The following is a 14607-nucleotide window of genomic DNA, read 5'->3' as shown; positions in this document are numbered from 1 at the left end:
GGATGAGCAGCCCTATGAGGAGTTCTTTCCATAAACTTCTAGAACAGTATTTGTCAAGGTGTGGTCTGTGGGTCACTTGCATCAGAATCACCTGGGAGCTGTTAAGAAAGCAGGTTTCAGCCGGGTGCTGTAATCCCAGCACTTTGGGAGGCCGAGGCGGGAGGATCATGTGGTTAGGAGTTCGAGACCAGCCTGGTCAACATAGTGAAACCCCATCTCTACTAAAAATACAAAAAATTAGCCAGATGTGGTGGCAGGCACCTGTAATCCCAGCTACTTGGGAGGTTGAGGCAGGAGAATCACGTGAACCCAGAAGGCGGAGGTTGCAGTGAGCGGAGATCACGCCATTGCACTCCAGCCCAGGTGACAGTGTAAGACTCCATCTCAAAAAAAAAAAAAAAAAAAAAAAAGAATCCAGGATTCTAGGCCCTATCCCAGACCTCCTGAGGCAGGAATCCAGGGGTAGGCCCCAGAATCTACATTTCAGCACATTTCTTGGGTGATTCATATGCACCCTAACATTTGAGAATCACTTTTACAGACAATGCAGAACCTTTCTAAATACATATGAATGTTATAAGCTGGGCTTTGTCAGCATATGAACAAGAGAGCCCACCTTCAGATATATAAAATTATTTTTGAAAACTGCATATGTAACAGTACTGCATATATATCCATATAGTCAAGACTGCATATTGCCCAGTCACCTATGAGCTTGAATATAATCGTAAGACAGCTTCGTACCTACATAATCACATACAGATGTGCACAGTTGCGAGCAGTTTTAAATCTAATTTGCTTACTTTGATTTCTTATTTAGTAAAATATGCTAGAACACGTGTCCCTGCTCTGCAATGGTGGATGTCACAGTTGGGAGTGAGGAATAGCTTCCCTAGCAACACAGTGAACCCGAGGCAAGCCCTATGACAAGGCAGAGCACTTCAACGATGAAAGTCATGGCAACGCTGGGCAGATGCAGGAGCACTGACGGCCGCCACATCCCATCCTGGGGCTGCACCCCAGCACAGAGGCAGATGAATCTTGGAGAATGACACAGGACTACCATAAACATAGCCACGGGGTGACTTCAATTCCAACCTCTGTTCCAGATGGAGTCTCTATGGGAATACATGGACACAGGCCCAGCCACCTCCTAAGCGGCTGTTATGAAAATGTTTTGTTTTGTTTTTCCCTTCACTAGCAATGGCCCCAGAACCTCCTGAGCCAGCAGTGGTGCCCATCACTGTCTGACTTCCCCGCTCCTTCAACCCTCTGACTGTTTCCCCTGATTTATTCTGCAAAGGCCCTGAAGGTTGAGGCCAACTCCCAGGATTCATGCTGGTTCAACACAGTGATAACCTTATGCTCACTGAACATGCCAAGCAGGGGTGATAGATGCCCTCCAGGTCACAGAGCAGGAGATGAACCCCCAGGAAAATTCAGGGGCCTGCTGCTGTGGGCAGGTTTTTTGGGATCCAGTGATCCTTGGCATGTTGCAATATTTCTGCCAAAAGTAAAAGATAAGTTGCTGCATCTTGAACCTCCTACCACTAAAAAGGAGGTGCAGCACTTGGTGATGTCTGAATTTTGAAGGCATCCACGCACATTTGATCATGCTCCTCTAACTTATTTGCTAAGTGAATTATGGCTGCCAATTTTGGTGAAGCCCATAACAAGAGCTGACGGGCAGCTGGTCTAGACTGCAGTACCAAAGAGAAGATCCCATGGTGCCCAAACAGACAGAAAGGAAGTTTCAAAGGAGCAATTGACAAACCTTGACCAGAAAAAACAGCACAAATCCTGGGAATTCTTTCAAAGCTTCTTCTGCAAATAACTATTCTCGGTTAGAGAAATACTTGCTGGCTTGCCACTGATGTCCCTGAAGACCCAAATACCTCAGGCTTCCATGGCACCAGTTCATGCTGTGGAATTCCTGTCTCTCCCTCAGCCCTACCCCGCAGTCTCATGGGGCATTCTATGAGATCAGCCAGATCAGGAAAGGAAAGTCCAGGTGGTTCCATTCGGCAGAGGGCAAAGAAACACAGAGTGGGAAGAGGAAGAAGCGACTTCACAAATATCAATGACTCCCTAAAGACCACTTGCAGAAGCCTGAACTGCAGCAGCAATGCATGCTTTCTTTGTGTTGGTGAGTACATTTTGCATGTATACGTGCAGAGGTTCTGCTTTCCTCTTCCTATTTTACACAGACATGCTGATGGCAGCAAACATTGTAATTTAGACTTTGAGTTACAAGATATCATAGGGGGGTTGTGAAAGAAGTAGAAGAAGAAAGAACACCCTTCCCCCACCCCCAGCATGAAGCTGGTCCCTGATGGACTTTAATTTTCTTTCTGGATTTTTTTCTTTTTCTTTTTTTTTTTTGAGACAGAGTCTCACTCCGTCACCAGGCTGGAGTGCAGGGGCCCGATCTCAGCTCACTGCAACCTCAGATTCCCTGGTTCAAGCGATTTTCCTGCCTCAGCCTCCTGAGTAGCTGGGATTACACGCATGTGCCACCACACTCAGCTAATTTTTGTATTTTTAATAGAGACGGGGTTTCACCATGTTGACCAGGATGGTCTCGAACTCCTGACCTCAAGTGATCTGCCCGCCTCGGTTTCCCAAAATGCTAGGATTACAGGCGTGAGTCACCACGCCCAGCCTTTAATCTTCCTTCTTTAGGGAGAGTGTGCATTTAAATGTCCCTAAAATAAGTTATTTGCTGAGCAAAGTAATCAATTGAAATGGATAATAGTAATTAATATAGCAACAACATAAATGAAAAACCAGCAACAATGACAGAAAGACCTAATACAGGCCACAAGAACTACATGCTGTTGACTCATTTCCATGTTGTCTCCTGGAGGCTGCACTATGGCTTTGGACTGCTGGTCAACCTTCTGGTGACTCACAATGGGTTTTTCTTTCTTTTAGACATTACAACATGGGAAGTAAAGTAGATAATAAATGTGGAGTTTAGTCACCACATTAACCTTTCTGGCATCAGTGACAATTTTCAGAAATGGATACGGTTTCTTAAAATGTTTGTTTCTAACGTTTCTAGTTCTCAGGTCAAGACAGGCAGACATTTACGAAGTCATCTGGCCCCCTGTCTTTGCACATTCTCCTCTTTTGTTGAGAGAATGCTAATAATATTCAGCATGACTCACCCTCCTAGGATTTCTGTCTTGCTCACAGTATAGAAGCTGTTGACCGCGCCTTGCTTGGCTGTCACAATACGATGATCAAATGGGGCAGGAGGAGCCGGGATGTCAACTAGAAGGTGAGAGAAACAGAAGGGCCATCTGTCAAGCAGGCTGACCTCGTTAAGGCAGCAAGCCTGGGCCTCATAGTAAAAATGTGCTCATTTAATAATAAAATACAAGGAGCCATCTGTTTGATTCCTAATGATTCAGGGATATAAATTTCCACTTGAGATTATGAGCTGTGACTCATAAAGGTGATCCTGACACCTCTGAGAAACAGTGTCAGGGCGGTTCAATGGTTGTCCATGCCATCTTCAGGATCACTTTTAGAAATGTCAAAATAGTTGAAAACACAGTTCAAACAGGTAATACTTCCAAGCCTGAGACCATTCAAATTCAAACGTGAGAAATTGTTTGATCCATTTTTTAAATGTATTACTGATATAATCCATTATTTTAATTAAAGCGGAGAGAAAAAAGAAAAATGAAACATTTCTTCAGGTTATTGAAACGCTTGATATTATATATTACTTTCCAAAATGTCTTGGACTTTATTTAAGACACATTTAAGACACAAAGATGAATTTTTCCTGGCTGACTGGAAATAAAACACCCAATAAAACCAGGTAAGTGTGTATTCAACAGCGATCAAATTTCTCCCACTTTCTCCCCTTCCACCTTAAGTGTTTAAACGATCGTCCACATCAGCAACAGCTCTAACACACAATTGCTCAGGGATATTCCTCCCAGTATTCTTTTACCTTTCCATGACTACTGCTGTTAAAATTGGCTTGCCATGAACCTGCTCATTCTCTGCTAATTCATTTATTAAGCAGCTACTGCATGCATACAATAAGAATACAAAGGGAGGTAAGTAAATAAGAGCTTTGCTTTCAAAAAGAATCTACATTTATTTAACAAACGTTTCTTGAGCATTTGACACTCTGCCAAGTGTTAATATTTTTAAAATTCAGAATATAAGTCTCTGGGAATCTGATTTGTTATGGACATCACCTCTCACCGTAAATATGCTGAAAACTGAAGTCACTCGAGAAGCGTCTTGATAACATTCACTGTTTCAGATTAATAAAAAGAGGGAGTTAAATACACAAGCGGCAGCGAAATGGCGTTCTATCTCCTGCAGGCTGTTAGACTAAATGAAATTTAGTCTGCAGTGCTTGCTGGAAAAGGTTAAAAAGCCTTAAAAGGCCCGTACAAAAGCCACTTCCTACCCAACGGGGTGACGCCATCTTGCCCTCGGGAGGTCTCCATCCCAGCGGGCTCCCGAGGCGGCCCTGGGAGCTCCTCAGCTTGCCTGTGTCTCCTGACACGTGGGTTCTCCCCCTGTGCCCACTACGTCTACTCTGCGCTTTTTTTTTTTTTTTTTTTTTTTTTTTTGAGACGGAGTCTCGCTCTGTCGCCCAGGCTGGAGTGCAGTGGCGCCATCTCCACTCACTGCAAGCTCCGCCTCCCGGGTTCCCGCCATTCTCCTGCCTCAGCCTCGCGAGTAGCTGGGACTACAGGCGCCGCCACCTCGCCCGGCTATTTTTTTGTATTTTTAGTAGAGACGGGGTTTCACCGTGTTAGCCAGGATGGTCTCGATCTCCTGACCTCGTGATCCGCCCGTCTCGGCCTCCCAAAGTGCTGGGATTACAGGCGGGAGCCACCGCGCCCGGCCCACTCTGCGCTTTGCTGTCCTCGTTGACGAGGCGCCCTCTGCCACTCTCCGCTTACTGCTGCCCGGGCACTCCGGTGGGCATGCCAGAACATGGATCCTACTGCTGAACCGCCAGGCACTCGTAGGGGTAGAAATGGCCCCTATGCTGCTGACACACCTGGAAAGTAAAGTCCAGTTGCCGCTCTCAAAGTTTCCAGAAGAAAAGAGTCAGATGGTGAAAATTCTTAGAACGAAGACTTTTCTTAAAACAGTGTTTTGGTGCCGGGCGCGGTGGCTCCCGCCTGTAATCCCAGCACTTTGGGAGGCCGAGGCGGGTGGATCACGAGGTCAGTAGATCAAGACCATCCTGGTGAACACGGTGAAACCCCGTCTCTACTAAAAAATATACAAAAAACTAGCCGGGCGAGGTGGCGGCGCCTGTGGTCCCAGCTACTCAGGAGGCTGAGGCAGGAGAATGGCGGGAACCCGGGAGGCGGAGCTTGCAGTGAGCTGAGATCCGGCCACCGCACTCCAGCCTGGGCGACAGAGCGAGACCCCGTCTCAAAAAAACACAAAAAACAGTGTTTTGGTGACGAGGACGTGAGCTCCGTGACAGAGGTGACCATTTCAGTGCTTGGAGAGGAAATGGAGCAGCATGCTGCCCATCAAGTCTACGGATGGAGATAACCAGGGTCCCAGGGAATCTCTCCAAGGGCCAAATCGTGACCCCAAGTTATTCCACTGTCACTTAACAAAAGCCGTCATTTTATGAATACCTAACTAATTTGATCTTCCTTTTTTCACTTCCTTTCCTTAGAGAAGGGAGAAATTATTAAATTATAGCATGATAAAAGAAGCGATAATCTCTCTGGAATTTTTTTTTTTTTTTTTTTTTTGAGACGGAGTCTCGCTCTGTTCCCCGGGCTGGAGTGCAGGTGGCCGGATCTCAGCTCACTGCAAGCTCCGCCTCCCGGGTTCACGCCATTCTCCTGCCTCAGCCTCCCGAGTAGCTGGGACTACAGGCGCCCACCAACTCGCCCAGCTACTTTTTTGTATTTTTAGGAGAGACGAGGTTTCACTGTGTTAGCCAGGATGGTCTCGATTTCCTGACCTCGTGATCTGCCCATCTCGGCCTCCCAAAGTGCTGGGATTACAGGCGTGAGCCACCGCACCTGGCCAATCTCTCTGAATCTTAACGGCAGTAGGACTAAACAATTATCAGTGGAAGAATTGACCTAATTTCCATTTCTCAGCAGCTCACTGAACACATCTGGCAGCGATGAAGTTTCTTTCTTAGCAATCATGAGTATTTACGCTTAATTCTTGGAAAATTAAATTTCTCCAAGATGAAGTTTCAGATACAGTATTAAGAAATGAAGTAAGAATTATGTTTTAAATCCCTGAAAAAGACCACACAAGTGTTTTGATACTTTTGGTTCCAAATAGATACTGTGATATGTGATTACTCATAACTTTGAGTAGTTCATTTTAATTGGCTACAATATTACCTTAATCTACATGTGAAACTGTGTAGTTGAGAAAGAAAGTCATTCAATAATCTACATCTTACTTCATCCTCACTATATTTCATCCTCACTATATTTGGGGAAATTATTATTTATAATGGAGTAGGTAAGCTTTCTCAGATTTAGGTTTTTAAATTACAGATAATTTAATTTAATTATTTAATTCTTGTCTTTAGGAAGGATATGTTCTGTACTGCTAAAAATAAAAATGTTTTACTTGATCTTTAAAAAATACTGATTCCTGTGGGCACTATTAATCATCATCTTTGTCTACCAGTTGGTAGAAAACATAGAAAATAATAAAATGCCTGAAAATATCACAGGCAAGAAGAAAAAATAATGGCAAGAAAATGTGGCCATGAAAAATTCATGTAAGCTGGAAAACTGAGTTATAAATCATCGCTTCAAAGCTCTCTTCATTTATCCTTTTAATAAGGCCTTAAACTGCAACGGCACATAGATCTACAGAAAGCATCGCTGTGGATATGCAATGCTGTAACCCTACCTTTCAGGAAATTGGTCACCATTAGTCTGATACATGTATTGATTTTTATTTGGACATTGGTCCAGCACTGTCTCATGTGCAGTTGCCAGTTTTCTTTTCTTCTCAGCTTCTCTTCCACTAGCATCTTCCTTAGAATTAAACCCGTTTTCTCTTCTTCGAACACTGGGTGTCCGTTTTTATCCACAGTGGCTTCTTTTTCATTCACAGCACTGTCACTTTCCTGTCTATTCAGGCTCTCTGTGCATGAAATGTCTGTTCCATCTATATTCTCTCTTGGATCTATAGAATTTCTTAGAGCAAAATCTTCTACTTTGTCTTGTCTTTTTGTATGAAATATGACAAAACTTCTATGAACTAGAGAGGCATTGGTCTTCTCAGCATTTTTCTTGTTGAGTTTATTAACCTTTTCTTTCTCAGAGGAGAGCTGATTCTTCTGGGTAGATCTCTCTAGAAGCCACCATAGGACACAAAATATTTTAATGGAGAATGTAGGTGATCAGTATAATTTTGGCTTTCTATAATGGCATCTTTATCCAGGTTTCTTTTTATCAGCAGATATAAGCTTTTAGAAGCAAAGTGGAAGGAAATATGACCAACTGGGTTCCAAAAGATTTTCTTGTTTGTAAGTAGTAAGACCGAAAGACAAGCAAAAAAAAGGGGGGGGAGGGTTTTTTTTTTTTTTTTTAAATACAAACATCACTTCTTCCTACACAGGGCTTTATGAACGTGCAACTTCCTCTGAATAACAACAGGACTTTTATAACAGGACTTTCTTTATTCATAACTATCTAGTTTTCTAAAGATGTTACCTGCAAGGGCTGATGTCCTTTTGCTTTTGACAGGCATCCTTTCCGTCAGGTTGGCATTTGACCACACCTCCTTCGCCTGTGGAGGCACAATTGAGTAACTGAAGTTACATATCACATCTGGGCTTTTCAACCTCAGCACTCCTGACACTTGCGCTGGATGATTCTGTGTGGTGGGGAATGTCATCAGCATTACAGGATAGCAGCATCGCTGGCCTCTATCCATCAGATGCCAGTAGCACCCTCCCTCCCAGTTGTGATGACCAAAAAGGTCTCCAGAGATCCATAAATGGGGAGCAAAATCACCCATCACCCCAGAGTGAAAACTACTATATTATACGATTCGAACATAGAAAAAAAACAGTAAAATTAATAGTAATATAGAGGGCAGAACTGTCTGAATTAATGAAAGCCCATATAGACTACAGTATCTGAAATGAACTCACTATTTTCAAAGAAATTCTGTAAAACTGTCATTGTGGGAAAAAGCCCATCTTCATGAATAGATGAAAGGATATAATAATGTGTACATCACCCTTGACTTCTGTTTAAGTTGTCTTTATATGGTTTACATATAAATCAAATAGAAATGAGAGGATACATGTGAATGGGCTCTGTAAACTAGAGAGTAGGAGATGAAAGTCAGCTTTATACATGGAACCTTTACAGTGCTTAGAACAGATGGCCTTTTTCCTAAGAGGATAAACATTCTTCTCACAGTCCTGGAATCTCTGAATTAGTTGAGCAAACCGTTAGCTAATGTACCCCATATAAAAGGGAAACATTAACCCAATCCACCCAAATTATCACAACTTCTAAAGTTATGCATTATAAATTAATGACATCGTGTGGATGTCCAAAAAAAGTATTTATTTCCCCTTTGAAACACAACATAATTTGCCTTCAGCTGATTTGCAAGCATGAAACACCATGTAAGTTCAGAGCACAGATATCAAGACAAATTGCAAATGTGCTTTCTTTCTTTCTTTTTTTTTTTTAGACAGAGTTTCACTTTTGTCGCCCAGGCTGGAGTGCAATGGCACGATCTTGGCTCACTGCAACCTCCACCTCCCAGGTTCAGGCGATTCTCCTACCTCAGCCTGCTGAGTAGCTGGGACTACAGGCATGCACCACCATGCCTGGCTAATTTTTTGTATTTTCAGTACAGACGGGGTTTTGCCACGTTTGCCAGGCTAGTCTTGAACTCCTGACCTCAGGTGATCCGCCTGCCTCGGCCTCCCAAGGTGCTGGTATTACAGGTGTGAGCCACCACGTCTGGCCACAAATATGCTTTTAAACAATTCAGGGGGCAGCTCCATGGATTCAGAGGATTTCCGTTTTTCAGATGGTGAACTTACAACATGAAGGCATGTTTAGTAAATCTGTGGAAAGCCAAGGCTGGAAGTGAGAGCTTCAGAGTTTCTCTTTCTCTTAAAGTTTCTCTTTAAGTGAAAGTCCAGAGATGGCACTTGCCTACTTTTCCCTCTGCAGGGAAAATGGGCTGCTGCTGCTTCAAGCAAAGCTGACTGCTCCCGCCTCTGTGCCTTGCACAGAACTCAGCACATAGCCCTAACCCTGGTATTCCTTACAACACTTTTAAGCCTTTTTTCCGGTCAATTTCCCATGAGATTGTGGACTTCCAGTGGGCAAAAAGACTGGTTCATCTTTGACTCCCTGGCGATTACTTCAGAGACCAGTACGTAGTGATGATGGTGATGATGATGATGATGGTAGTGGTCATGATGGTGGTGATCATGATGGTGGTAGTGGTGGTGGTGGTGGTGATAGTGGTGGTGGTGGTGGTGGTAGTAGTGGTGGTTGTGGTGTTAGTCATGGTGGTAGTGGTAATGATGGTGGTGGCCGTGATGGTGGTGATAGTGCTGGTGGTGGTGGTGGTGGTGATGGTGGTAGTGGTAGTGGTAGTGGTGATGGTGGTGACTGTAGTGGTGATAGTGGTTGTAGTGGTGATGGTGGTGATCATGGTAATGATGGTGGTAGTGGTGATGGCTACCATGTATTGCGCACACACACTATGTACCAGTCACTCTTTTAAGCACTTTGTTTACCTGGTTGCTCCTCCTAACAGCCCTTTAAGATAGATACTATTAGCCCCATTGTATAAATGAAGTTAGGTAATTTCCAAAGGTTATAAAGTTTAGAAATGGTAGAGCTAGGATTCTAACCCAGCTGTCTACTTCAGCCTGTGCACCTAACTACCACTCTATACTGTCTTTCTGGGGAAAAAAAAAAAAAAAAAAGATAGAAAGACTATAGCCAAGTTACATGATTCATATTTATTGAGATCTACTACATAGTTGGCACCACAGGAGAAAAGAAAAATCATTAAGAGAGAAGGTCATAAATCAAAAACAAATTAGCAGAGTGAAGAGATAAATATTTGTCAAAAGATTACAATTAACATGGAAGAGAAGCAAAAAAAGAAAAGAAGACAGAATTTAAGTCCAATTTTGAAAGCATATATCCAAATTAGTTGAATAAGACAGTTTAACAAATTGTGTTTAGGATATAACTGTCTTTTAGTTCTTCCCTTTTGAAACGAAAACTCTGGTGTATCAATAGACATTTTGCTTCTGGGTTTATTCTGTGTGGCATGAACGCAATGATATAAGCATACGTGGATTTAATAATGAAAACTGGTATGTATCAGTCAATTTCAGCCCATCAAAGTATATAAAATTGAGCAGCTGGCTGTAAGACTCCATGGAGCACTGATAGATCCACATTTGCCTCTGAAGCCATCTGAGTATCAGGTGGAAAAGTCCACATGCTGGGCCAATATTCTTTGGGTTCAAGTCGGACTTGACCAACAGGAGAAGCTGTCGGTATTGAGGAATATAAGAAGCCAGCTTCCAAGTGAGGCTGCTTTTTTCTTTAGTAGTTATATATCACATATGTTTTTCTATTTAAATAATGTAAGAAGGCCTTTATTCACTGCCAAAGGCTGTTATGTTTTCATTTCCCTATGTAATACTGACATCTAGAGGAACTTTGAACTGAAGCGTTTCCAACAAACAGAAGTTGTATTTCTCGTTCTTTCCAGGACGACAACCAAAAATATGAAATGTTTTTACTTTGTACTTCTAAGTCATGCCGAGAAGTTGCTAAAATAGAAAGTTCAAGTGTGTAGATACATCTTATTTGTTGTACAAAAATGAAATATGTCTTCTATCGATTAAAGAGCACAGGACCAGTGCTCTTAAGCGTGAAGTTTCTGACCCAATCCTGACCAACCCCAGTTAATGGGATGAAAACCATGTCAGTGACTATGTTCCTCTGCTGACTTCACATCGATGGCTGGGGTGAACCTAAGGACCTCTTTCATGCAAATTCACTTAAAAATATTTCTGTATTTGCATATGGATTCCTTTGGAACTATTTACCAATTCCTTTTATAATAATTTATCCGTGGATGTAGAATGATGCAGGGAAGAAAGACTATGTGGTCCAGTTGCCCAAGTATTCAAAACACAGCTCAGCTCTCTCCACTCTGTCTGGCTTCCTAGACTGGTCTCGTAAGTGGGGCATACATACCCAGGGAGTGTCCATAGTAGTCCTTTGGAGGGTATCAAGGACACGCTAGACTCATTTCAATTTATTCCATTTCTTATGGATTGAATGTATCCCCCCGCCCAGTATACACACACAAATTCATATATTAAAATCCTAACCCGCATGGTGATGCTATTAAAAGGTAGGGCCTTTGGAGGTGACTAGGTCATGACTGGAGAGTCCTCACGAATGGGATTAGTGCCCTTATAAGAACCAACGTGAAAGTTTGCTCACTCTTTATGAGGAGGCCACTACACACTAGTAACAGGCCCTCACCAGGCCCTGGATCTGCCAGCAGCCTGATTTGGGACTTCTCAGCCCCCAGAACTGTGAGAAATAAATGTTTGTTGTTTAAACCACTCAGTCCAAAATAATTTGCTATAGCAGCCCAAGCTAAGACACCATTCTTTTAACATTTTTATTTTACATATGTTTTTTAAAATATATTGATACAATTGGACACATATAAAAGTATCTCTGACATATTAAATGTGATTTATAAAAATAAAAATGCAGCCAGGCACGGTGGCTCACGCCTGTAATCTCAACACTTTGGGAGGCCGAGGTGGGCAGATCACAAGGTCAAGAGTTCGAGACCAGCCCAGCCAACATAGTGAAACCCCATCTCTACCAAAAACACAAAAATTAGCTGGGCCTGGTGGTGCACACCTGTAGTCCCAGCTATCAGGAGGCTGAGGCAGGAGAATCACTTGAACCCTGGAGGCGGAGGTTGCCATGAGTCAGGATTACGCCACTGCACTCCAGCTTTGGCGACAGAGAGAGACTCCATCTCAAAAATAAAATAAAGTGCATGTAGTGGTTATCAACGTACATAATTTATAAATAAATATATTGGGGTGTGCTTTAAAATCTTTTACTAATGGCAGTGCAAAATCAAAATAATTTGGAGACAATTCTAGATAACACCATGCTTCATACTCTGATTTTCTGAAATGCGTTTTGGAGAAGGACCATTCTAATTAGTAGGTTTGAGGGCAAGAACATAATTAGAACTATCAGCTCAATTCTTGCAAACTCTTTTTCTCCTTTTGCAAAGTACTGCTTTTAAGAGTTCAGTATTCATCGCTTGCATGACAGTTTTGATTATTTAAGCAATTTTAAGTAAGCAATTTATCCTCTTTTCTCCATTAACCATTACATTTACTGCCATAGGATCTAGATTTGAACAAGAGGGCGGCATTGGTCCACAGGTGTGTGCCAGCTACCTGGGCATTAGTGCGTTCTCACCCTATGCTACAGACCTGTCCCAGTACTACGTCAAAACTCTACTTTTCCTGAAAGTGGTGGAATAACTGAAAGGGAAATTAATTCAATTGAACAACATTGTCTAATCCTTCTTTCGTTTTCATTCAATAAAAATCAATTAATAAAACAGATTTGACCTTAAAAGATCATAAAGGTACTCCAGAGGAGGACCTCAACAATACCACCATCATCTTCCGTGTTACTGCAGTGTTCTCAATATGTCTGTCTGCCCACTGGCATACAGACCTTTCTCTTCTCCTTTGTTTCCCCAGCACCGAACAGAGGGTAAGGTTCTAAAGTGCTTGGTGAAGCAATGCGTGATGAAGAAAACAGTGCTTTCTGGAATGGCACTTTCATTTTGAGAACACTCTGTCATCAGGCTGCACCCCTGAAAAGCCAGACTGCCCTAGGGGCCATCTCAGATGCATCCCTGCCATGGTGGCTCATATCCACAGCCATGAATTTACATAGTTGATATGGCTAGCCATCTCAACGGCCATGCATTTTGGGATTACAGTTGCTACAGAAAATTGTGTTCATAACATAATATATAGTGCATTCCTGGCTATTTTTAAAACTGTTGCAGACAAGCCAGATAGAAGAATGGAGGAGAGCAAATATTTGTAATAATTTGTAGCTGTGACCCACAGCCTGGACTCTGATGGTGGCAGGTAGATGTTAGAGGTTGGCCACCCTGTCCTACAGCTCTGTCCTCTACTGCCAGGCTCAAGCATTGATCTTTTCAAACTTCCTCAGCTCTGAATATATCACCCACCTGACCTTTCTACAACAAGGGGGTTATCAGGATAAGAAAACTTGAAAGTGTATTTAAATTTTGAAAGTTCGGTGTCAAAAAGGAATAGCCTATTGGAATAAATCTGACCGGCCCTGGGCTCCACACAGTCTTTTCTTGCTAGCAGAGGATACTAGGTCGTGCATCCTGAATAACAGCTTTTCATATTACTGCTTGTGGAGACGCCAAGCTGAACAATTTTTGGCCTTCTTAACCTAAGTTCCAGAAATACCTAAACAAAATTATAACAATTTATAATGACTTTATTAAACTCTGATTAGGTTTCTAATAGGGGAGAGAAAAATGAATAAATCCTAGAAGAATACAAAGAGATGGATTTTCAGAAGAAATATGAAAACATTTTCTTGCCTGAGCATAGAAGATACTTTTAGAGATTGTTTGTAAAGTAAATCTATTCCCCTTCAACCTCAGCACACACTCCAACTCTCCATGCATGAAGCGAGAAAACCCTGAAGTCCTGGGTAATGAAAGGAATTCTCCCAAAGCACAGCCTGTTTCACGGTCTGTGGGGACTGGCATGGCACAAGGCAGGACAGAATCTGACTGACCAAACCCAGAAAGGGAAAGTGTTCACCTGTGCTCAGAACTCAGTAAGTGGATCCTCCCCAGGCTGCTGATGACGTCAGGTGGAATGAATCACCTGAGAAAATAACCCTGCCGGGAAAACTAAAGCCTTTCGACACAGCCACGATGATGCGCACAGCGCTTCACTCGGAAGCCAAGTCAATGGGACCTTCAAGGACACAGACCAAGAAAGGGCCTGAAGTTAAGGTGTGGATTTAGGAAAGCCTAGCTGGATCAACCATCACATGAAGATGCACGGATAACTTTACTTTATTTTATTATACTATATATCGAGCTATATCATAAGAGAAAGCATGCCGCCACTTTTTTTTTTTTTTTTTTTTTTTTGATATGGAGTCTCACTCTGTTGCCCAGGCTGGAGTACAGTGGCGCAATCTCGGCTCACCGCAAGCTCCACCTCCCGAGTTCAAGCAATTCTCTGCCTCAGCCTCCCGAGTAGCTGGGATTACAGGCGCCCACCACCACACCTGGCTAATTTTTTTTGTATTTTTAGTAGAGACAGGGGTTTCACCATCTTGGCCAGGCTGGTCTTGAACTCCTGACCTCGTGATCCACCCGCCTCAGCCTCCCAAAGTGCTGGGATTACAGTTGTGAGCCACCGCGCCCGGCTGCTACCACATTTAACAGCCTCTGCTAACAAGAAAAGATCGTGTGGAGCCCCAGATGGTCAAA

The 14607-nt window shown here is 42.8% G+C and overlaps 1 protein-coding gene across 1 annotated transcript in view; it reads right to left on the bottom strand.

The window, feature by feature from the left end:
- The window catches only part of MYLK4 (myosin light chain kinase family member 4), an 84383-nt gene that overhangs the window by 18966 nt on the left and 50810 nt on the right, over positions 1-14607 (bottom strand). Inside the window, exons 2-3 of the mRNA XM_010361817.2 lie at positions 7704-7779; positions 3171-3276 (exon numbers count right to left, since the gene is read on the bottom strand). Of these exons, the coding sequence (XP_010360119.1) occupies positions 3171-3276; positions 7704-7779 (182 nt within the window). The remainder of the gene's footprint in view (positions 1-3170; positions 3277-7703; positions 7780-14607) is intronic.

Source organism: Rhinopithecus roxellana, chromosome 4 (genome assembly GCF_007565055.1).
Source record: "Rhinopithecus roxellana isolate Shanxi Qingling chromosome 4, ASM756505v1, whole genome shotgun sequence".
Lineage (NCBI taxonomy): Eukaryota > Metazoa > Chordata > Mammalia > Primates > Cercopithecidae > Rhinopithecus > Rhinopithecus roxellana.
This window is presented reverse-complemented; position numbering and strand designations above follow the sequence as displayed.